Raw genomic sequence first — 24747 nt, forward strand, 5'->3', positions numbered from 1 at the left:
GTATGCAAGACACTTCCTGGCCTTGAGGAACTTAAATTGTAATCAGGGAACATAGCAAAAAAGGGAGCCAGAAGGGGTATGTGTGTCTGTGTTGTGTGTATGTGCATGAATGAGTGTATCAGAGAATAGACTCCTGCTGGAAATGGCAGTCCAGAAATTAGAGCCCAGGTGTTTCTATTAGGAGTGTTGAGGAGATGACTCAAATAGGGGAGACTGGAGGAGGTAAGAATTCAGTGTGAATAAGAACTAGAATTTCTAGTGGCATATAAATTAATTATGACTTAAATGGTAGCCACAAAAGTTAGTACATTAATTCATTAGTCAATAATAAGAATGCTGAGACAGAAAGGATGAGAGTAGTAGTAGCTATTGTAATTCTGCTGTCCATGGTCAGGTTGAATCTAGAATATTGTGTTCAGTTGTTTGTGTCAGATTTTAGGAAAGGTATTAACTAGACAGAGAATACACATAGGAGAATGTTGAAGGGACTTGAACTGTTAAAATAGGTAAGGATGTTTAAGCCTGACGAATGCCATGTAAATATTTTGTGGGAACTGAGTCAAATAAGTAATATGATAGCTGGCTTCAGATATTTGAAGATTGTCTTATGGAAAAGGTATTAGATTTGTTTTTCTTGCTTTGCTTTTTTGCCAGATGCTTTAATTCTGCCCTTGTATCTTAATAAAGCTGAATGTTTTGATGTGGTATTCTTCTGAAGTTTATTTTTAGCATTGCATTTTTTTATCCTTTTTTATTTAGCTAAATGGAATGTGATTACATTATCTTGTTAGAGTACAACTAGCATTTAATATAGGTACTTATATTTCTGAATGAGGCTTAGCATTTGCAATTATCGGGTTGCCTGATGTTGAACAACTGGAATGCGCAGCTAATTCAGGTTTATTTCAATTTGCTCTTTTGATAGGGAAAAAAAAAGTGTTACATGGCTGCTATTGACCACTAGAGGGTAGTAGAGACATAGCTAGCTTGTTTAATTATTAGTGAAGTTGACTGCTCAGAAATATATATACACATATGTATGTATGTATGTATGTATGTATATATTTTAAATTCTAGGCTGTAGTGATATTATTACCTTTTCTGATTTCAGGTGCCCTCATTTTGAAAATATTTATACAACCTGTATTTTTTTGAGTTTCCCTTAAAATTTCCTTCATTTGTTCCTTTTCAGAGTCCAGTTTATTTAGTCTCTTATCTTAGCTTAGATTTTTTGCATGACTCCAAAGCTCCACTTCCAACAACTCTTTAAATGAGCTATTCAGTATCTTTGCCACTAATTTACCTTTCAAAATTCTTTTCTTAAATCCTTACATGCTAGCTTCTTATGTAGTCCAAGAACTACATGTAACTTTCCTTGTCATTTTTTTTGTTTTTGTTTTTGTTTTTTGCAGGGCAATGGGGGTAAAGTGACTTGCCCAGGGTCACACAGCTAGTAAGTGGCAAGTATCTGAGACCAGATTTGAACTCAGGTACTCCTGAATTCAGGGCCGGTGCTTTATCCACTGCGCCACCTAGCCGCCCCCTTTCCTTGTCATTTTAAAAAAAATGCTAGTGACCCAGAAACTCTTTGACCAATGCAGATGCTCTGCAATTTATCATTTTAGAAAGTCGTCTGAGGACATTGAAAAATTAAGATACTTACTCTGAGTCCCACAGTAGGTAACAGAGAAGAGACTTGAATAAAAGTATTGCTGACTTAGGGATATTCTATTCACCATGCTATATTTCCTTTCCTTTTTATAATGTGAAAAACTCCAAAAAGTTTTGTTCTGTTTTTATCTCTTTTGGTGAAAGATCTTTCAAATGGTGTGGTGTAAAATTGCAAAGAGCACTGGGTTCAGCATTTAGATCTGTGTGAACTGTGACAATATATAGTCCAATAGGAGCATGATTTTAGAGCTATGGGGAACCTGCATCTCAATTTCTTTATTTATTAAACTGTAAGGTTAGATTGGCTAAACTCTTGAGGTCTTTTAACGTTTGAAAACATGACAGGAATCAGATGATAGAGGGCCTTTAGTTCCAAGTTTCCTAAGCTCAGATAATACAGTTGAAATAGATCACTGCTTAATGGATGTATGGAGATAATTCATGTACACAAATAAGTTTGGTACAAAGCAGAGAAGTCTAGACTAAGTGTTATGAGAAGTTGGAAGATTAGATTACCTTCATTTTGGAGGGATTGGGAATAGAAATGAGGGAAAGCGGGGCAGCTAGGTGGCACGGTGGATAGAGCACCGGCCCTGGATTCAGGAGGATCTGAGTTCAAATCCGGCCTCAGACACTTAACACTAGCTGTGGGACCCTGGGCAAGTCACTTAACCCCAATTGCCTCGCCCCCCCCCCCCCCCACGAGGGAAAGCTTTTAGAGGAGATAACATTTGAGTTAGACCTCATAGAAAAAGGATTTCAGCATAGGGAAATATAGAGAGGTTTTATGGTATAATAGTGATAAACCTGGAATAAGGAGATTCATGAACTTAAATTCCATCTCTGTCACTTAGGCAAGTCTCAAGTATTTATTAAATACCTATACTGTGCCAGGTAATGTGCTGGCTCTGAGGCTACAGAGACCAAAACTGTGCCCTCAATAAGCTTATATTGTTTTGGGGGATGCAACATGGACTCAGAAAATGAAGTATAAAATATGTACAGAAAGACATTTGGAGGCACTAGCCACTGCGGTGATCACCAGTACCAGTTCATGTAAGAAGTGGTGACCTCATATCCTAGACTATGGGGAATATGGGGATAGTTAGCACAATGGATAGTCTGGGCCTGAGTTCAAGAATACCTGAGTTCAAATCCAGTCTCCAGACACTTGCCATGTGACCCTGGGCAAATCACTTAACCTGTTTTCCTCAATTTCCTCATCTCTAAAATGGGGATGATAATCCCATGGTTGTTGTGAGGTTCAAATAAGATAAATGTAAAAGTGCTTAGTTAGCTCAGTGCCTACCATATAGTAAGCACTATGTAAATGTTAGTGGTGGTAATTATTCATTGCTGTTTGGTGGTAGTGGTGATGGTGATGGTGAACTTAAACTGGGTTTTGAAAGGAGCTAGGAAATCTTAAGAAATAGATTGAGGAGGGAGTTAATTTCAGGAATAGGAAACAACCCCTGCAGTTGGGAATAGGATGTTGCCTATGAAGAGGCTTAATTTGGCTGGAACATAGGATTAAGAAAGGGTTTATAAGGCTGAAAGAGTTAGTTGCCTGGAGCCAGGTTATAAAGGGCTTTAACTGTCAAGCAGAGAAATTGGTATTTGATCCTGGAAGTAATGGGAGCAATGAGTTTCTTAAGTAAGAAAGTGACATGATTGAATCTGTGTTTTAGGAATAGGCCACTTTTGTAGCTATCTGGAGAATGAATTGGAGAAGGGAAGGATTGAAGACAGAGGCTGTTGTAATCACATAAGAGGTGGTAAGGACTACTAGGGAGAGTGGAGAGATTGGTGTAAATGTAGAATCTACAAAAATGGGCAACTGATTTCGAATGGGATGTGAGGGAAAAGGAAGAGTTCAGGTTCATTCTGAAGTTGTGAACTTGAATTCAGTTAGCTGCTAGGCCTGACTCAGAAAGTTTGTTCATGAGAAGGTTATTGTGGCAGGTGGATGGTCTTCCAAGACTGTTTTCTCTCTGCTTCTCAGCTCTCCTCAGTTTTGATGTATGATTTCATTTGTATAGAAATTTGATTTTACTGATTTCAGTTGAAGAAACTTACTACCAATAAATATCTGCATTTGTGCTGCAACTTATTGTCTTGGAGCCTAGGGTCTGGGGTCACTAAAGTTATGTGATTTGCCCAGAATTACATAGCTATTTTGTGTTAGAAACAGTACAACAACTGAACAACAACAAATTTCCTTCCTCTAATCTTCCATTCAGGCTACTGTGTCCCAACACCAGAACATCCCTGGCTTCTCTGCTGGACCACTTCCTGCTTCTTCTGTTTCTAAGAAATGAGTTCAGAGGTCATTTCTGTATGGTCACCTCCATTAATCCACCTCTATTCACTATCAGAAACCTATTCCCATTTCTATGTGCATCACAAATGCTAATGTAGTACTTATGTTTCCTATAAACTAGAAGTAATTTTAAAATATTATTTCACTAGGGAAAATGTTATTTTTTAGTTAATCTTTGTTTCTTGAATAAGTATCATAGTAAATAAAAACTATTTTAATGCCATACTGCTTAGCATAGCAGTGTGTCAGCCTGTGAGTGATCACTACACATCTTAAAATACTACTACTATTCTAGATCTTCTTTTCTGTGAAGGATTAAACTTTTATTTCCAGGTAGTTGGAACAAGATTCCTAGATTTCCTTTCTAAGCAAGTATGTTTGTTTGGTTCTGCTTTGACAGTCAGTACTCCTGTTTTCTTAAGGGCTCACTGCCTTGTCCTTATTTTGTAGGAGTTCCCACATGTGAGGTTTTAGTTTTAATTAAATAGAATTATTTCATTTATTTTCTCCTCTTTGCTTTTTTACTCAGCTGTTTTATTTGTTAAATTCTAATCTGGATTCAGAATTCAGAAGATCACAGATTGAATCCTAAAAAAATTAAAACTGTGAAAAACCAAGAATAAAAAGAAAGGCCAAATTACCCCAAAGACAGTTCAAATTTAAGCCTTTAAATATTTTAATATTGCTTCTGGCTTGATCCTACTTGAGAACAGTAACAGGCAAATCCTTACTGCTTTAGTGTGTGTGTGGTTTTTTTTAAAAGTTGGTGTTTGCTTTAAGTCAGGATCTGTATCTTATCTCCTCTCGGTTTTTCCATGAGAACTGTTTGGATGTCCTATCTCCATAATCTCCATACCTTAGCTTGTCTGTCACTTTTGAATAGGTACTGTTTCCACCAGTACAATTACTCAATTGTCTAAGAAAACAACTAGCAATTTCTAGCAGTTACTTCTAAACCAGGTTAGAGACATAAAATACTGCTATTTGTATGTGCTTTCTTAAAACTTTCTTGGGAAAACTAGCTGTCTAGTAATTAATTTCTTATAAGCATACCCCATAAAATGTTGCTTTGACATAGTCTTCAGTTACACCATTATTATGTGGGGCAGTTAAGTGGTGTAGTGAATAAAGTGCTGGACCTGGGGTGAGGAAGAACCAAGTTCAAATCTAGTCTCAGACACTTAGTAGCTATGTGACTTTAGTCAAGTCATTTAACCCTCTTGTCTCCCTCTGTTTCTTCAACTGTAATGGGGAACAAGATACCTCACAGGGTTGTTGTGAGGATTAAGGGAGATATTTGTAAAACACTTTGCAAATCTTAGAGATTTATAAATGCTAGTTCTATTATAGAGAAACTCCACCATAACACTGCAACATCATTGTAGTTTTTGGGTAATTACTTGGGCATTAGCTGTTTGGTCACCATCTATAATGTTTTGCCTCAGGTCCTTTCTTTCTTTTTTTGTTAAAGGGCAATGAGGGTTAAGTGACTTGCCCAGGGTCACACTGCTAGTTAAGTGTCAAGTGTCTGAGACTGTATTTGAACTCAGGTCTTCCTGAGTTCAAATACCTAGCTGCCCCTCAGGTCGTGTTTTTTAAGAACCTAACCACATTAGGTAGGATATGACTGCATAATATTTTAATCTTCTTTGTGATTTTGAAATAAATTTTTGGAAAGTCGTATTTGAAGAAACATTCTGTAGCAACCATATGCCAATTAATTTACAGATATCTAGTATGTTTTAGAATGCATATTTTGTTTATACTCTGAACAGATTTGTTGTAAGGAAATTATTTCTTTATAATGAATGTAAATTCATTTGAACAAATGTCAGTTGCCCTCTACGCGGAAGGTGCTATGCTTAATTAGGCCCCAGTGATATTTTTTAAAAATCACCAGGATAGGGGGGCAGCAAGGTGGCAAAGTGGATAGAGCCCTGGAGTCAGGAGGACCTGAGTTCAAATCCGGCCTCAGGCACTTAACACTTAACTAGCTGTGTGACTCTGGGCAAGTCACTTAACCCCAATTGCCTCACCAAAAAACAAAACAAAACAAAACAAAACAAAAAATCACAGGGGTGGCTAGGTGGCACAGTGGATAAAGCACTGGCCCTGGATTCAAGAGTACCTGAGTTTAAATCCAGCCTCAGACCCTTGACACTTACTAGCTGTGTGACCCTGGGCAAGTCACTTAACCCCCATTGCCGCGCCCCCCCCCCCCCCCCCCCCCCGAAGGTTTAAAAAAAACCACAACAAAATAGTCACTGCACTCAGGGTAAGATTTACTTACTAATAAGTAAATGAAATAGAATTTGAGGAGCAAGAGCTAATAGCTGAAGGAGTTTGGGAAGGCCACATTCTCCAGTCACCTGATCTGAGCCTTGAAGGAAGGCAGGTATTCTATGATGGTGGGTAGGAAGTATGGAAATGGGGGGAAGAAGTATAGATAATCCCTTTCTATGACTGACAGTTAAAGGAGGATGAGGTGTACAACACTAGTTTGAAGGAATGTATTAGGGTATTTATTCTAAGTAATATTTTAGGTGGAAGGGTTAGAGCAAATGAATAAGAAGGAATCGAAGATGGGAGCAGCAGAGAATGGTCTGAGGCACAAAGAATACCACAGAATATATGAAAAAAGGATGTTATCATTAGCACATGTGGAAGGATTACTCCATTTTCTGAGGAAGAGATGGCATCAAAGTGAGAGAATGAGATTGATATAGAAGGGTTTTGAGGAATGAAATAGGGGAGAGGAAAGAACTTAAAACTGATCCCCCCCCCCAGTAGGAAATGAAATTGAGTGGGAACATGGAGGAGGATAGTTTAGGGGCCTTGGGGTGAAGAAAGTTTTGATGATGCAGATACTATTTAACAGTTACAAGAATCATTCTGTATCTAGTCAGTGACCAGTTGAGATTTGATGGCAAATTCGTATTGGACCCAATGGTTTTGCTATGTAACTTCCTCTAGCAGCCTTTAAGTACTTTCTAGTCATTGTTAATTGTCCTTTATTTTCAAAGTGGCATCACAGGGTAATGTTTTGACTCCTGCATAAATTGGATTTAAATGCACAAAGTCATCAGCCTTAGTCTTTCTTCCAGAGTGGCCAAAGTCTAATGGTAAGACAAAAGTCAGGTTGATTAGCGATGGCCCAGCGTGACCTTGATAGCAGAATTTTGCAATGAGAGAGATAGAGAGAATGAAAATTTCACCACCATAGTTACCCTTCTACCCTTCTCTACAAGAAAGGGAGAGATATGCATTCTCATTTTGGTTCTTCAGGACCAACTTTGTCACTACAGTCCTTTTGGTTTCAGTTTCTTGACTTGTTCTTTCTGTGCGTGTAATCTTCATATTTGACATTTTTTTTTACCATGCAGTAATCATGCATTACATTTTTTTTTTTAGCTGCAAAAACCACACATACAAGAATGGGCATTCCCCACTTGATCTAGTTCTTGATCATTACCAAAAAACAAAACAACAACAAAAAAAAAACCCCTGTGTAAATATTGTGGCATATACAAAACGTTTCTATAGTTGTTTTCTTGGGATATATACCAAACTATTATAGTACATGATTATAATGACATATGCAAATACTTTAAAGTGGAAGTTTTATCAACATTACTATTCCTTCATAGTCTCTTGTAACATCCTAAAAGGTGATTACATTGAGAAAATACTGTGAAACAAAGAAGTATTGTGTCAGCAAATAAATTTTTGCATACGTCAGTGTTTCTCATCTGGATATAGGTACTGAAGAATAAAATATTGCTTTTACTGTTGTCTGTGAATCAAATATATTGTGTAGCAAGAAGACAAACTCAAGCGAAGAAATTTAGGCAATGGAAGTAGGGAAACAGCAAATTTTTGTCTCTTGACCACCAAAAATAGAAGTGATATTGTTGTAGGTAGTACTGGGAAAAATCATAACCGAATTGTCAGAGAAAGGTATAGTAGTGATAGGATCTAACTTCTCAGGACATTCTCTGGAGTTCTACTCTGAAAAAGCAGAGTAGCTGATAAATGTGTGACTTAATGACAGTTTTTTTTTTAAGTGAGGCAATTGGGGTTAAGTGACTTGCCCAGGGTCACACAGCTAGTAAGTGTTAAGTGTCTGAGGCCGGATTTGAACTCAGGTACTCCTGACTCCAGGGCTGGTGTTCTATCCACTGCGCCACCTAGCCACCCCGTGACTTAATGACAGTTTAACCCTTCTAAAGGTGAAGGAAATGTCAAGATGAATTGTAATACCTTGCATGCTTCTGCACAACACAGAGAAAGTCTTGCTGAACTGGAAAGTTCGGGAACCTTGTGGGATAATGACAACTACAAAATAGTTTGTGATAGTTAAGGGAAGTCAAGCCAGGTATTATCTGACATACGCTTCTAGATCTTGAGAATGTTGAATTCAGAAGATTCGGAGAAAGAATACTTAGGATCACATGCAGTGATATTTTTTCAGGGAAAGTTGATCCAAGAAGAATGTGAAGCTTTCAAGAATAAATTCTGAAGACAGAAGCAGAAATGATTTTGATGACAGAGAATCTGGGGTGGGGGGCTGGATTTTTAAATAGAGTCTGATGTGACCATAAAGGGAACTCATCAACCAACTCAGATTTTTTTTTTTAAGTGAGGCAGTTGGGGTTAAGTGACTTGCCCAGGATCACACAGCTAGTAAATGTTAAGTGTCTGAGGCCAGATCTGAACTCAGGTCCTCCTGACTCCAGGGCCAGTGCTCTATCCACTGCGCCACCTAGCTGCCCCCCAACTCAGATTTCTTAAAGACATCTATTGAAGTTGTAGAACAAGGGCAAGTAATTCAGAATGAATTCTTAAGTAGAGTAATTTTTACAACAATAGTCAGTAAGCATTTTTGTCTCCTGGGTCCTAGGCACTATTCTAATCATTGGGGACACAAAGAAAGGCAAAAGTCATCTTCTGCCCTGTGAATGATTATTCATAGGTCCAACTGAATGAGATGGGGCTGTTAGTGGGCTTCATCATGAATCAGTCATTATTAAGGGCCTGCTATGAGCTAGACACCGTACTAAACCCTGGGGATACAAAGAAAGGTAAAAGATAGTGTTGACAGTGAAGGAACTCACAATCTAATGGGGGAGACAACAGGAAAAACAGGAAATAATCAACAGAAGGAAGGCACCAGAATTGAGAAGGATCTGGAAAAGCTTCATTTAGAAGATGGAATTTTAACTGGAACTTTAAAGAGAGGTATGGAAACCAGGAGGCAGAAATGAGCATGGGGAGAACATTCTAGGCATGGAAACATCCAGAGAAAAATGCCCAGAGCCAAGCAATGTAGGGTCTTGTTTGAAGAATAGCAAGGAGGCCAGTGTCTAGAAAGGTGAGAGGGGGAGATATTATGAAAAGCTTTGGATGCCTAACAGGATTTATTTGATCATGGAGATATTAGGAAGCTGTTGGAGTGAGAGTGAGTGTGTGAGTGAGTGAGTGAGTGAGTGGGTGGGAGGAGGGGAGAGACGCAGACAGACCTTCAGGAAATTACTTGGGTGACTGAGTGGCCATTGTATTGGAGTGGGGGTAGTTGTGGCAGGCAGAGCAATCAGTAGGTTGTGGTAGTGCAGAAATGAAGTGATAACAGATTGGTGACATTATCAGAGGAGAGGAGGGGGCATATTTGATGAGACTTAAACACACTGGTTGTTGGGGGGCGGTGGTGAGAAAGAATGAGCAGGTGAGAATGACATTGAAGTTGTGAGACTATGGGATTTAGATAGGATGGTGGTAACCTTGACAATAATAGAGAAGTTTGGAAGGGAAGAGGGTTTGGGGGAGAATATTTGGGATATGTTGAATTTAAGATGTCTATTGGACATAAGGTTCAAAATGGCTAATAGCCAGTTTAATAGCCAGTTGGAGATGAGAGACTGGAGGTCAGTAGCAAAGTTTGGCCTGGATAAGTAGAATCGAGACTTCTCAGTATAGTGTAGATGATAACTGAATCCATGAGAGCTGATTGAGATCACTAAGTGAAATAGCATAGGGTCCAGAATAGAGGCCTATGAGATACCTAGATTTGCAGGGGGATTTGGTGGGATGTAAAAGGATTACCTTGTCACAGTAAAGGCCCAGTTATTATTTTAACATAAATTTGTAGTTGAACCAGTTAACAGTTTTGTGATTTTTCTTGAGGTTCATGTAGCTTCACATGAGTAAGAATAAAGGCAGTAGCTGTTGGGAGTAATCCAGCATTGAGGTTTGGGAGAGCAAGATCAGATGATTTAATGTGTGTGTGAAACACCTTTGAAATCTATAAAAACTAATTAAATATCTGATGGAATCATCTTTCTTTAGTTTTATAATATAAAAATTGTTCTGTTACAGAGAGGATGTCTAGAATTCTTCCCATATTTTGCTGAAGTGATCAATTTTAAGGGATCATCTAACAATAAATTTTTTTGTTTGTTTTTTTGGAGAGGTGGCAGTTGGGCAATGAGGGTTAAGTGACTTGCCCAAGCTCACACTGCTAGTGTCAAGTATCTGAGGTTGGATTTGAACTTAGGTCCTCCTGACTCCAGGGTCAGTGCTTTATCCACTGTGCCACTTAGTTGCCCTGATCTAACAATATTGTTAATAGGGACATTTGTCTTATACATTATTTATTTCTTTGGGGGAGGGGTGGAGCTCATGGTTAACTAATACTAATGGTACTTTTATAACATGAAAACACATAGATTAAACATTTTCTTTGATACATTTTGTTCTGATTCAAAATACTTTGCAGAAATTACACAAATAAGTCTTTCCTTACAAATGATATCCCCTGAAAACGATTTATCAATTAAAATTTTTTTTTTTTAGTGAGACAATTGAGGTTAAGTGACTTGCCCAGGGTCACACAGCTAGTAAGTGTTAAGTGTCTGAGGCTGGGTTTGAACTCAGGTACTCCTGACTCCAGGGCTGGTGTTCTATCCACTGCGCCACCTAGCTGCCCCTATCAATTAATTTTATTTATATTGACCTAATCCATGTTTATTTTGTTCTTTTGGCTCAGCTTCTTTCATATTCTTTACAGATCTTCCCATATTTTTCTATTTTCTGTATTCATATTGAGTAGTGAAGTGACAATAAATTTATGTGCCATAATTTGTTTAGCTACTCCCTAATTCTTGAGTGGATAATCCATTCCTAGATTTTTGTTATCACAAACAGTATTATTAAAATTTTTGTATTTGCAATTCATTTCTTTCTGTAATGGGGAAACTTGGATAAATTTATTAACTTTCTGGACATAATTCTTACTTGTTTTCTAGAACAATTGATAACTTATCCAGAGCTACACTAGAAGTGAATTAAGAATGAGTTTTTGCTATCTTTTTTTTTTAAATATTACACCATGTGAGAATAGATGTTAGGGCTATTTTAATGTGTATTTCTCTGATTTTAGTAACTTTCTTCCTTTATTTACACAGACTTTTGTAATTGTATTTTTTATTGGTTAATTCCCTCCCTCTCTAAGCTGCGTTATATTAATTGTGCCTGTGTGTGAGAGAGAAAGAGAGAGACAGAGACAGAGATTGGAGTGGGGTGGGGTGGGAGGGGTGTAATCTTCTTGTTAGTTAGGAATTATTTCACTTTTCCCTGGCACATAGAAGGCACTTCCTAAGTGCTTGTTGATTAATTTTTAACAATCTCACCCATTTAATTTTCATTTGGCACAGTGTTTGGGGTGGGGGCTGAAATACATAAGATGGGAAATAGTTGGAAAATAAAGTAAAAAAAAAATTAAAATACTGTTATTCTCAGAGTACATTTTTGCTAAAAGAATTTCATGTGTAATTTTGCATATAGATATGCATAGAAATGTTCTTATTCCATGTTCTGCTTGTAAAGTTTATTAAAAATCTCATTTTTAGTTTCTCTACAAATATTAAGAAGTAATAGTTTTTGCTAAAGCCCATTACAGATTTCTGGAGGAAAAGCCTCTTGGGAAGTTGGAGTGATAGGTAGAGGACAAAAAGATTTTTCTTAGGAAATAGATTGTATGATAAAGAAATTCTTTGTCTTGTTCCTTTTATTTCTTCTTCCCTCACTTGAAGTGATTGGTGCTAGTACTGTTCTTCTCCATTGCACTGGATTTAAATTTGGACGGAAAAGGAACAGGTCCCTTTTTTTACTTCTGGAATGAAGGGGGAATGGTCCAGAAGGGAATGAGATGGCTACTTGATTAGTCACAAATTTTTAATTTTTATACATTGTGATCTTTTCTTTGTCACAGATCCCCATGTTTATGCTAAACTTAAAAATTCTTCTTGATTCTGTGGGGCAGGGAAGGATCTTTGCCATTTTGCACATCTCTGCAAAAATATCAGTTTGGATATAGATTGATAGTCAATTAAGTTGTTTCTGGCAGACTCACTTGAAACCAAAGAATACAGTCTTAGTATACTCATGTTTTTTTTCTTCAAAATGCAGAATGTACTTTTAGGATGTCTCTATTCCATTGTTACCTTAAGTACTGGTATTGCAGCAGCCTCCACCCTGCTGGAGTTAGGGGCTCTTCTTCATACAGAAAAGGAATCTTGGTTTCATTGTAAATAAAAGAAATATATTTGCCAACCTGGAAAGGCCCAAAAGAACTCCACACAGACTGAATATTTTTATATGATGTCCATTTTCACAGCAGTTTCAATTATCTAGCCTTAGACACTTAATAGCTATGTGACCCTGATAACTGTCAGCTTCAGTTTACTCAGCTGTAAAATGAAGATAATGATCCCACCCTATCTCACCTAACTTAATTAGCTCTTTTTTTTTTTAGCACCTGCTCTGCTTGGTTTCAACTCTATACTGCCTCCAGGCTGAGTACCCTCTGCCCCTTGCCCCCTTTTAAGCTTTCTTTTATACTTGTCTTCCCCAGTTAGATTGTAAAGTCCTTGAGGGCAGGAATTATTTTTCTTATTTTGTAGGTGCTTAATAAATGTTTATTTCCTTCCTTCCTTGCTAAGACCATCATTTTGTGTGAATAGTCTAAATAGTGATTTGGGGTCTTACATTGCAAAAAAACTGATGAAGGAGCATGAGCATCCCTTTTTTTTTTCTTTCAGCAGAGTTCCTTCAGGGGGCAGCTAGATGGCTGAGTTCAAATCCGGCCTCAGACACTTAACACTTACTAGCTGTGTGACCCTGGGCAAGTCACTTAACCCCAATTGCCTCACCAAAAAAAAAAAAATAAATAAAAAGAGTTCCTTCAAATGGGCATTCCAGGAGATAGATTAATAATGAAAACAACAATAACAAATAAGTTGGTAAGTGAATGAATGAGCATCAGCAGCTAACATTAATATATGGCAGGTGTTATGCTATACAAATATTTCATCTGATTCTCACAGCTACTCTAGGAGGTAGGTGCTATTATTATCTTCATTTTACACATGAAGAAACTGAGGCAGTTTAAGTGATTTGCCCAGGGTCATACATACAGTAAGTGTCTAAGGCTAGATTTGAACTCAGATCACCTTGACTCTGTATCCAATGCTCTATCCACTACTGTACTGACTAGATGGTCCAAGTGAAACCTAGGCAAATCCTTTAAAGACTTCTAAGAAAAACCATTTTAAATTTCAATCACAGGGGGCGGCTAGGTGGTGCAGTGGATAAAGCACCGGCCCTGGATTCAGGAGTACCTGAGTTCAAATCCGGCCTCAGACACTTGACACTTACTAGCTGTGTGACCCTGGGCAAGTCACTTAACCCCCACTGCCCCGCAAAACAACAGCAACAAAAAAACAAAACAAAACAAAACAAAATTTCAATCACAAGTACTTGATGAATACCTACTGTGCTAGTCATTAGGAATCTAATGGCAAAGAATGAAATAAATATTCCGTACTGTCAAGGAGCCTACATTCTTTCCCTTCTCCTCTCTTTGTAGTAGTTTTTTTGTTTGTTTTTTTGTGGGGCAATGAGGATTAAGTAACTTGCCCAGGGTCACACAGCTAGTAAGTGTCAAGTTTCTGAGACCGGATTTGAGCTCAGGTACTCCTGAATCCAGGGCTGGTGCTTTATCCACTGTGCCACCTAGCTGCCCCAGTAGTCTTTTTTATTTCCCCTCCTTCAGCCAGTCCAGTGATATAGCCTTTTTAGTGAGTGACATTTTTTGACAGTGACTGTAGCAGTCTTTGGCTAAAAGTGTTAACTTTTAAAAAATACATATTCAGTCATTTCCTGATATTCAATATTCAATCTCTTTTCTCCTTCCCTTTTCAGAGGCTGTCCCTTATATTTAGAGTACATTTTTCTCTCTTTTTAAAAATCGTTTTATTTTTTTCCCCAATTACAAGTAAAGACTTAAAAAAAACACCAAAAAACAAAACTTTTGTTTTTGAGTTCCAAGTTTCCTCCCTCTTCCCTCATCTCCCCCTTCCCTGAGAGGAGCTTCCATTTTTTAAAGGAAAGAAATGTATGTGTATAGATATATCCAGAATAGATACATGCAAACTAAATATAAGACAAAAATAATCGCAACATAACCAGTATCTTGTGTAGCAACCAGAGGGATCCAGACAGAAGCATTATTTAGAATATAGGTTCTTGTACTCGGTAAACTTAATTTGAAAAAAATATTTTGATAACTACATTTCAGTAGAATTAATTTCATTTTATTTTTATGCATTTACAAATATTATTCTGAAAAGGGGTCCATGACACAAAAAAGTTAAGAACCTCTGGCTTAGAAGATATTGCTTTAGCTATATCTTGAAGCAAGTTAGGAGATACTGTATTCCAGGGTCATTTCTAAGGGAAAGGAAAGGAAGTGAAGTTTTACATATGAGAAATAGGCAGCTAGGTGATAGGAAAAGTAGATAGAAATCTGGGCCTGTAGTCAGGAAGACTCATCTTCCTGAGTTCAAATTTGGCTTCAGGCAATACTTTGTGACCCTAGGCAAGTCACTTGACCCTATTTGCCTCAGTTCCTCATCTATAAAATTATCTGGAGATGGAAAAGACAAACTACTTCAGTATCTTTGCATGTCATATGCTGCACAGCACACACCTCTCCCCTCCAACAGCAACAACCCCAAGTCGTGTCAAGAAGAGTCAACCATGACTGAAATGAATGAACATCAACAATATAAACAAATCATGATGGCCAGTTTGGCTGGACTGTAGCGTACAAACAAGCAAGGAAGGATACAGGCATTTATTAAGTGCCTACTTAATAAATTTACTTTGTGCTGTGTACTGTGCTAAGTGCTTTTTATAGATATTATCTCATTTGATCCTCACAACAACCCTGCAATTATTATTGCTATTTTATAGCTGAGGGAACTGAGGCTGACAGGTTAAGTGTCTTGTCCAGGGTCACACAGCTAGTTGGTGTGAGGTCACAGTTGAACTTGGGTCTTTCTGACTCCAGGCACAGAGCTCTCTCCAACGAGCCACTTAGCTAGAAACTAAAAGAAGGGTAGTAATGTATAAGAAGGCTAGAAATAAGGGTTGGTTCCCTATTGAGATGGGTTTTAAAAGCCAACCAGAGGAATTTTATATTTTATTTTGGAGGCAATATGCAACCACTTGAGTTTCAGTAGGGATACACTGTCCTTAAGGAAAATCATACTTAAGTTTGTATGGAGGATGGATTGAAGCATTGCAGTATGCCAGAGGATAGGTGATATGTCATTTGAAGTAAATTTGATCTATGAAAATTAAATTTTTCAGCAGTTGCAGTTCTCATATAATGCTTACCAATTTACAGAGGAGTTTTTGTCTGTATTGATAGGAGTTGCCACATTGATGAAATTATAGATCACTAAAGTAATAAAATCTTAAAATACTGGAGTAGTTCATATAACAGAAGGCTTTTTGAAGTTTCTTAAAATGACAATCACGTTAGTACATTCAAAGTACAAAGACTTAACTTAAAATAACTTTTAGATAGAATTCTTTCATAACATATTATCTAATGACATACATACTCAGTTTTGAAAGATCATGAATGAAGTTAAAACCTCAGATAAACATCAAATGATTCACATATTAGGAGAATATGAATGTTTCCTTATAATCTTCTTTTGTTTTCATAGGAGAGACTTCAGCATGCAAACCTTCATCTGTTCGCCTTGCACCATCATTTTCATTCCATGCCGCTGGTCTTCAGATGGCTGGACAAATGCCCCATTCACATCAGCAGTACAGTGACCGCCGTCAGCCAAACATAAGTGACCAACAGGTTTCTGCCTTATCTTATACTGACCAGATTCAACAGCCTCTAACTAACCAGGTATGTTTGTTTCATATTAGACAGCTTAATTTTGGGATGACAGTTTATTGTTGCATTAAAAGTTGAGAAAATGGGAAATATAAGAGCGTTGATCGGTTTAGTTGAGTTTGTTTTTCTGCACATTATGCAGGATTCTAAATGTTTATTCTGTTTAATTTTAAGAAACTATTTTCAGTAGAATCAAATTATGTTTTTTAATGAAAGAAAATATACATTCCCCTGTCAGAGGAGGAAGAGTAATCCAAAAATATTTTTTATAAGATTATGTCATTTGAAGTAATCATTTGGTTTCTTAGATGATGAAAGCAGGTCATGATTTGTTATAGTAGAATATCCAATTATAGGTTGTCCCCTAAATAACCTGAACTTCTAAGCGAAAAGTCAGAAAAGGGAAAAAAAAGGTAAATTAAAAAAACAAAACATGTCTATACTCTTTTCTATAGCAACATAGCTATAATTGCCTTAAACATAATTATTAATATTTATTTATGCTCTTTTTATACCACTTTCACCATCAGCAATGATTTCCCTTTCACCCACAAAACGTGGTGCTACCCTCCTCTATAACTCATAAGTGTAGTCAAAACATTCGCCATGTCTGAAAAAGTATGCGCCATTCTAAACCTCAGTCTGCTATCTTTTTCATCTTTTAGGCAGGAGACATGCTTCAATGTCAGAGAATACTCTTTAACAGTTCAATCTAATGAAATAACTTCATAGCAATGAGGCTAAGCAATGAGCCTAAGACCAATGCTACTAGGTCATTTGGCAAATTTTAGCAGTGTTGATAATTCTTAAAATTCATTTTGGAAAGTGAATGGCTGATCAGATTTAATCTGGTGTTATGTTTGAAAACTGGAACTGAAAAAGAATAGCTATTATAATGTAAGTAACAGATTTCCATAGTCAAGTAACTGGGATGTTAGACCTCGAAGGAACCTTCATTTTACAGATAATGAAACCAGAGCCCAAGTAGAAGAGCTGACTTTGTGGTGTCACACTGGGAAGTAAGGGGCACAGCTAGAATTTGTATCTAGGTCTTCCTGACTCCCAAGGCCAATTCTGCTTCTAATACTCTACTATTCTGAAGATTTATTATTTGAATGAGTACTCAACAGGGCAGCTTTTTCACGTAGCTTATTTTTTCAAATTATTATTTTTTAGCTGAAGTACACAATAACAGTTTCCTTCCTTCCTCCCCTTCTTCCTTCCCTCCTCCCTCCCTCCCTTCCTCTCCTAAAGTGAGCATTATCTTGTTCTTCACATTTTAGTGGCAAATGGTGCCTTCTAATCAAGTGATTTTGTAGTTATACACTGGCCTTCCCAGAAAAAGTATTAGTGTTATTGAATTATTGGTATTTTTAAGCTGTATTTTCTTTGCATACATTTTTTTGGAGGGTTAGTCTTTTTAAAAATAGATAATATAATCTGAAAATGAACATCACCCAGGCACACATAACTATAATATGTCACAATGCATTGAAAGCAGACTAACTTGTGAAGATGCCATTGGTGGGGCAGCTAGGTGGCGCAGTGGATAAAGCACTGGCCCTGGATTCAGGAGGACCCAAGTTCAAATCCAACCTCAGACATCTGACACTTACTAGCTGTGTGACCCTGGGCAAGTCATTTAACCCTTGTTGCCTTGGCGCCCCCCCCCCTCCCAAAAAAAAAGATGCCATTGGTGACTTCCCTCTGAGGAGTAGCTAAGGGTACTGGACTTGAAATCAGGAAAATTTTGTTTCAAATCCTGCATCAGATACTAAGCAGCCCTCTAATCCTGGGCTAGACCCTGCCCCAGGTTCCTTCCTCATCTATAATTTTAGTGGCTTGAACTTAATGGCCTCAGGAGTATGTTCCAGATGCAAATTTATGATCCTCTAGGGTATCTTAAGTATCTTGTGTGACACTTGACTGTGATGTAAAGATTGAATAAGAGGACCAGTCTGTATAGTGCATTTTAGTTTTTAAAAAATTCTTTATCATTTTAGACAAAAATAAGCGTAAAGAAAAGTCATAATGTTTTCTTCCCACAATCTAATCTAGATCATTTTGCATACCATACTTTAGGAGAAATGTTTATTTCTTAGTATTTCTAGAGAAACTAAAAAGTAAGCTTTTAATATATTTCCAAATATGCTAATAATTGGAACTTTTTTTATTTGCTTGTTGGTAACTTAACATTTATTTTAAAAAACTGTTACTATCATCTGACCACTTATTTGAGGAATCTCACCATGTTTTATAGACATGTAAATATCAAATAGATTTTAGATGTCAATTGAACCTCATATCAGTGATGCTCAATGTGAAGATTTTACTCAACTCTTTTTTTCTGCCATCACTGATTTCTTCATTCAAAAAACCTTTTTAATTTTGATATAATCACCAAGAATATTTTATCTTTTATGATTTTTCTGATTCCTTGTTTGATTATAAAGTCTTCTATCCCTAGTTGTGAAAGATAGAACTTTTTGTTCGAATTTATTTTATGGTGTGAATTTATACTTAGGCTGTTTACCTCATTTATGAAACCATTGAATTTCTATTTTTGCCACTTGCTGGAAAAAATTAACTTCAAAACTATCCCACTTATTTGTCTTTGCTATCTTCTGAACCTCCTCCTTTCTATGTGTACTCTTTAAAACTTTCAACTGGTACTTTCATTTCTTCTTTTTTCTTAATACCATTATCACTAATACAGAAATAGAAGAAGAAAAAAAAATCCTTGCCATAAATAAGCGCAGTTAAACAAAACAAATCTGTCCAAAAATGTATGTCTCTTTTCACACCTTGAGTCAAGTCTCTGTCAGGAGATAAGTAACATGCTTCATTCATTTAGGTTCTTTGATCAGAATTTCTAAAGTCTTCAAAGTTTTTCTTTTTATGTTGTCATTGTATAAGATCTCTTAGTTCTGTTCATTTCATACTGCATCAGTTCCTACTTTGTCTGATTCTCTGAAATAATCTCTTTAGTAATTTTGTATTGTTACAATAATATTCCCTTAAATTCATATACCACACTATATTCAGCTATTCCCCAATTCATGGGTAGCCGTTAATTTCTTTCTTTTTCTTTTAAGTCCTCTCCCTCCCTCCTTAATCTCCCAGTTTGGTGTCAGAAAGTTTGTTTTGTTTGCAGGTATTTACTCCTCAATATTATCTATTCTCTCTTTTCCTCTCTTCTCCCTCTCTCTCACTTCCCTTCTTCTATCTCTGTCCTCCCCTTGCCCCCCTCCCCACTCCCCCATTTTTCTTTTTCTTCAAGAGTTTGTGTGTTTTTGAGACTGTCTTTCTAACTCAGGCTGCAAGTGCAGCAGCCATTCATGGACTGGATAGCACCACCAGTCAGCACAGGAGCTTTGACATGCTCCATTTTTCTTACCTGAGTCGGTTTGCCTTTTTTAAACAACCTAATGGCCCCATATTTATTGGTGCTTGACTTTGGACAACTTTCAGGACAAAGGTTGGTTAAAGCTCAGAACTCTCAAGCTCCTTGAGGGCAGATGCTGTCTTTGTTTTTCTATAGCACCAGCGTTTAGCCCAGTGCCTGGCACCCACTAGGTGCTTAATAAATATTTGTTGATTGACCCACCAACCACGCCTTCTTATTAACAGGGATTACTTGCCAAGTCACCATACTTAGTTTATTATATTTTCTTTTAGTCATCTTTTCCCTATTACCTTCAGTTTCCACATTAAGTTTGATATATTTCTGCACCATACTATTACTGTGTGTGTATGTGCATGCTTGCTTGCGAGCGTGTACACTTGCATGAGTATATGCAGCCCTCTTTTGTCCAGAGTCCAGGTTCAGTTAAAAGTGAGGTGCATCTGATTCCTGACTTATACCCCAATTATAAGAAATAGCTAATAGTACCCATTCCTCTTTTCTGCGTTCTCCTTTTAATTTCTCTTTTAAAAACCCTCAGAACAGAACCAGTCTACCCCCCAGTGTTATGTGCACACCCCCCCCTTTCTCTTACCCTTTAAAGATATTAAAGTTCTGAACAGATAATTGTTTCTTCTCTTATTAAAATGTTAGCTCTTCATCATCAGACAGCCACTTCTGGTTGCTCATATTCCTTTCTAGATCTTGTGTTTGCATTTCAGCAAAAGGAATGCTTGCCAGGCCACTATTCCAGAAAAGTTCTCAAAAGGTCTATCTTTTTTTTTTTTTTACCCCTTTGGGATTCAACTGAACTTTGCAGGCAAAATGATTCTTGGTTGCAAGCTTATTACTTGTCATTTGGAATATTGTATCCCCAGATGTCTCCTAGCTGCTAAGTCTTGTGTGATCCTGAGGTTATGCTAACTTGTTGCTTGAGCCATTTTCTGCTGCTTGAGGTATTTTTTTCTGCGACATTGAAGCTTAGAATTTTGGCTTTGGCATTCCTTTTTTTTTTTTTTTTTCAGGAAATGATTAGTGGGTTCTTTTGATCTTCACTTTGCCCTGCAGTTATAATAGCTTTCAGCAATTTTCATTTATGATTTATTAAAAAAATAGATTTTTTTTAAAATTAGGGTTTTCAATCAATTCAGTGATTTTTTTTTAAACATTATCTTTGACCTGTATCTTCTTTTTTTTTTCCTTTCAGTGTTTTGATTTTGTTTTATTTCTCGGCTGTCTGATGGAGTCATTGACTTTTATTTGGTCTAGTATAATTTTCAGGGAGGCTGTTACTTCGACAAGATTTACCAATTTTTGTTCTCTAGAATCTTTCCTCGTAGGGCTTTTATTTCATCTTTTAAATCTCTTGCTTCATTTCTTGTAGGTATTCATGTCATCCTTATGGAACAAATATTTTTTCCTTTATGTTTTAGTAGTTATAATGCTACTCTTGCTATCTAGGTTGGATTTTTTTTTTAACATAACTGAATCTATAGGAAGTCTTCATAGAATTGTGTCTTCAGTTTCCTTATCCCTTTTTCCTTGGGAGCTGAAGGACTTCGGGAACGTAGGGGTTTTGTTCTGAGACCAAGTTCTGTTCCTTTCTGGACCTTTGGTTTGGCTGATTGCCATATTTGGTCTTGACCTAGGTTAACTTGCTTACTGCATTGACTTCCAACTCCCAGAGGTGTCTTTGAGGTTCAGGGCATTGACTATCCAGGAGTCTCTGTGGAATTTTAGCTGTTGCCGGGTGCCCTGCTCTGAATATTGGCATTACCACTCCCTTTATCTTCTGGAGTTTATGGTATAGGTTCTTTACCACCCTGGGACTTTCTTGAATAAACTTTCCACTCTTGCTGTTTCTAAATTCAGAGACTCAGTATATATGTATCTCTCATCTCTGTTTATGCTATGAGGCCTCATACCTGTTTACTAGTACTGGCACTGGCTTTTCTGGCAGCTTTTATTCTGCTTTGGGCTATTTGATATAGCGTCTCACTGGATTTCTGGATCATTATTCAGTCTCTTACAGCTTTTGGATGTTTGCTGGGCTGGGGCGTGTGCCTCTATTTATGTGACTATCTTAACTACTGATTCAAGTTTTTTTGTTTTTTGTTTTTAATTTAATTTTATTATTTTCCAGTTACAGATTACATATAAGGATAGTTTTCAACATTTGTTTACACTGCATTTTTAGTTCCAAATTTTTCTTTTCTCCCCTCCTCCCTTTCCTCCCTCCTCCCCAAGACAGAAAGCAGTCCGATATAGGTTGTATATGTATAGTCACATCAAACATATTTCTACATTAGTCATCTTGTGAAAGAAGAATCAGAGCAGAAAGAAAAAACCTCAAACAAGAAGGAAAAAAAGTTCAAAAGTAGAAACAGTATGATTCAATCTGCATTAATAATTCACAGTTCTATTAATAATTCAGTTCTGGATGTTGAGAATATTTTCTATCACAAGTTCTTTGAAACTGTTTTGGATTATTACACTGCTGAGAAGAGCCAAGTCTATCCCCATTGTTCATCACACAATGTTGCTGTTACTGTGTACAATGTTTACCTGGTTCTGCTCCTCTCAGTCAGCATTAGTTCATATAAGTCCTTCCAGGTTTCTCTGAACTCCTGCTCATCATTTCTTACAGCATAATAGCATTCCATTACATTCATATACCACAACTTGTTTAGCCATTCCCCTATTGATGGGCATTCCCTCAATTTCTAATTCTTTGCCACCACAAAGAGAGCTGCTATAAATATTTTTGTACATGTAGGTCGTTTTCCCTTTTCTGTGTTCTCTTTGGGATACAGACCTAGTAGTGTTACCTCTGGGTCAAAGGGTATGAACAGTCCCATTGCCCTTTGGGCATAGTTCCAAATTGCTCTCCAGAATAGTTGGATCACTTCACAACTTCTACCAACAATGCATTAGTGTTCCAATTTTTCCATAGCTTCTCCAACATTTATTATTTTCCTTTTTTGTCATATTAGCTAATCTGATAGGTGTGAGGTGGTACCTCAAAATTGTTTTAATTTGCATTTCTCTGATCAGTAGTGATTTAGAGCATTTTTTCACATAGCAATAGATAGCTGTGACTTCTTTATCAGAAAAGTGCCTGTTCATATCCTTTGACCATTTCTCAATTGGGGAATGATTTGGATTCTTTTTCTTTTTTTAAAGTGAGGCACTTGGGGTTAAGTGACTTGCCCAGGGTCACACAGCTAGTAAGTGTTAAGTGTCTGAGGCCGGATTTGAACTCAGGTACTCCTGACTCCTGGGTTGGTGCTCTTTCCACTGTGCCACCTAGCTGCCCGGAATGCCTTGGATTCTTATAAATTTGATTTAGTTCCCTATATATTTTAGAAATGAGGCCTTTATCAGAAATGCTGGCTATAAAAATTGTTTCCCAGATTTCTGCCTCTCTTCTAATTTTGGCTGCATTGCTTCTGTTTGTACAAAAGCTTTTTAATTTAATGTAATCAAAATCTTCCATCTTGTTTTTCATAATATTCTCTATCTCTTTTTTGGATATAAATTGTTTTCCTTTCCATAGATCTGAGAGGTAAAACTATTCCTTCCTCTCCTAATTTATCTATGGTATCATCCATTATGTCTAAATCTTGAACCCATTTTGACCTTATTTTTGTATAAGGTGTATGATGTTGGTCTATTCCTGGTTTTGCCATACTATATTCCAGTTTTCCCATTCAGTTTTCGTCAAATACTGAGTTCTTGTTCCAGAAGCGGAAGTCTTTGGGTTTATCAAACAGTAGATTAATATAGTCATTTACAACTCTTTCTCCTGTGCCTAACCTATTTCACTGAACTACCAGTCTATTTCTTAGCCACATAGTTTTGATGACTGCCGCTTTATAATATAGCTTTTTTTTTTATTTTTTATTTTTTATTTTTTAGTGAGGCAATTGGGGTTAAGTGACTTGCCCAGGGTCACACAGCTAGTAAGTGTTAAGTGTCTGAGGCCGGATTTGAACTCAGGTATTCCTGACTCCAGGGCCAGTGCTCTATCCACTGTGCCACCTAGCTGCCCCTATAATATAGCTTTAAATTCGGTATGGATAGCCCACCTTCTTGTGCATTTTTTTTTCATTATTTCCCTTGATATTCTTGACTTTTTGTTTTTCCAGATGAATTTTGTTATTTTTTTCTAACTCTATAAAATAATGTTTAGGTAGTCTGATTGGTATGGTACTGAATAGGTAAATTAATTTTGGTAGAATTGTCATTTTTATTATATTAGCTCGGCCTATCCATGAGCAATTTATATTTTTCCAATTATGTAGATCTGTTTTTATTTGTGTGAAAAGTGTTTTGTAATTGTGGTCATAGAGTTTCTGGGTTTGTCTTTCATCATATCATCTGCAAAGAGTGAAAGTTTTATTTCTTCCTTGCCTATTCTAATTCCTTTAATTCCTTTTTCTTCTCTTATTGCTATAGCTAACATTTCTAATACAATATTAAATAATAGAGGTGATAATGGACATCCCTGTTTCACCCCAGATCTTACTGGGAATGCCTCTAACTTATCCCCATTACATATAATGTTTCCTGATGGTTTTAGGTAGATACAGCTTATTATTTTAAGGAAAGCTCCACTTATTCCTGTGCTCTCTAGTGTTTTTAATAGGAATGAGTATTGTATTTTGTCAAATGCTTTCTCTTCATCTATTGAGATAATCATATAATTTTGATTAGTTTCGTTATTGATGTGATTGATTATATTAATAGTTTTTCTAATGTTGAACCAGCCTTGCATTCCTGATATAAATCCTACCTGGTCATAGTATGTTATCCTGGTGATCACTTGCTGCAGTCTCCTTGCTAATATTTTATTTAAGATTTTTGCATTGATATTCATTAGGGAAATTGTTCTGTAGTTTTCTTTCTCTGTTTTGGCTCTGCCAGGTTTTGGTATCAACACTATATTAGTGTCATAAAAGGAGTTTGGTAGAACTCCTTCACCTATTTTTCCAAATAGTTTGTATAGTATTGGAATTAATTGTTCTTTAAATGTTTGGCAGAATTAACTTGTAAACCCATCTGGCCCTGGAGATTTTTTTTCTTAGGGAGTTC

General features: G+C 36.8%; 1 protein-coding gene across 1 annotated transcript in view; it reads left to right on the forward strand.

Annotated features, from left to right (window-relative positions):
- The window catches only part of DYRK1A (dual specificity tyrosine phosphorylation regulated kinase 1A), a 216351-nt gene that overhangs the window by 128848 nt on the left and 62756 nt on the right, over positions 1-24747 (forward strand). Inside the window, 1 exon segment of the mRNA XM_043992698.1 lies at positions 16066-16262. Coding sequence (XP_043848633.1) covers positions 16066-16262 — 197 coding nt within the window.

This window comes from Dromiciops gliroides, chromosome 3, assembly GCF_019393635.1.
Source record: "Dromiciops gliroides isolate mDroGli1 chromosome 3, mDroGli1.pri, whole genome shotgun sequence".
NCBI classification, from domain to species: Eukaryota; Metazoa; Chordata; class Mammalia; order Microbiotheria; family Microbiotheriidae; genus Dromiciops; species Dromiciops gliroides.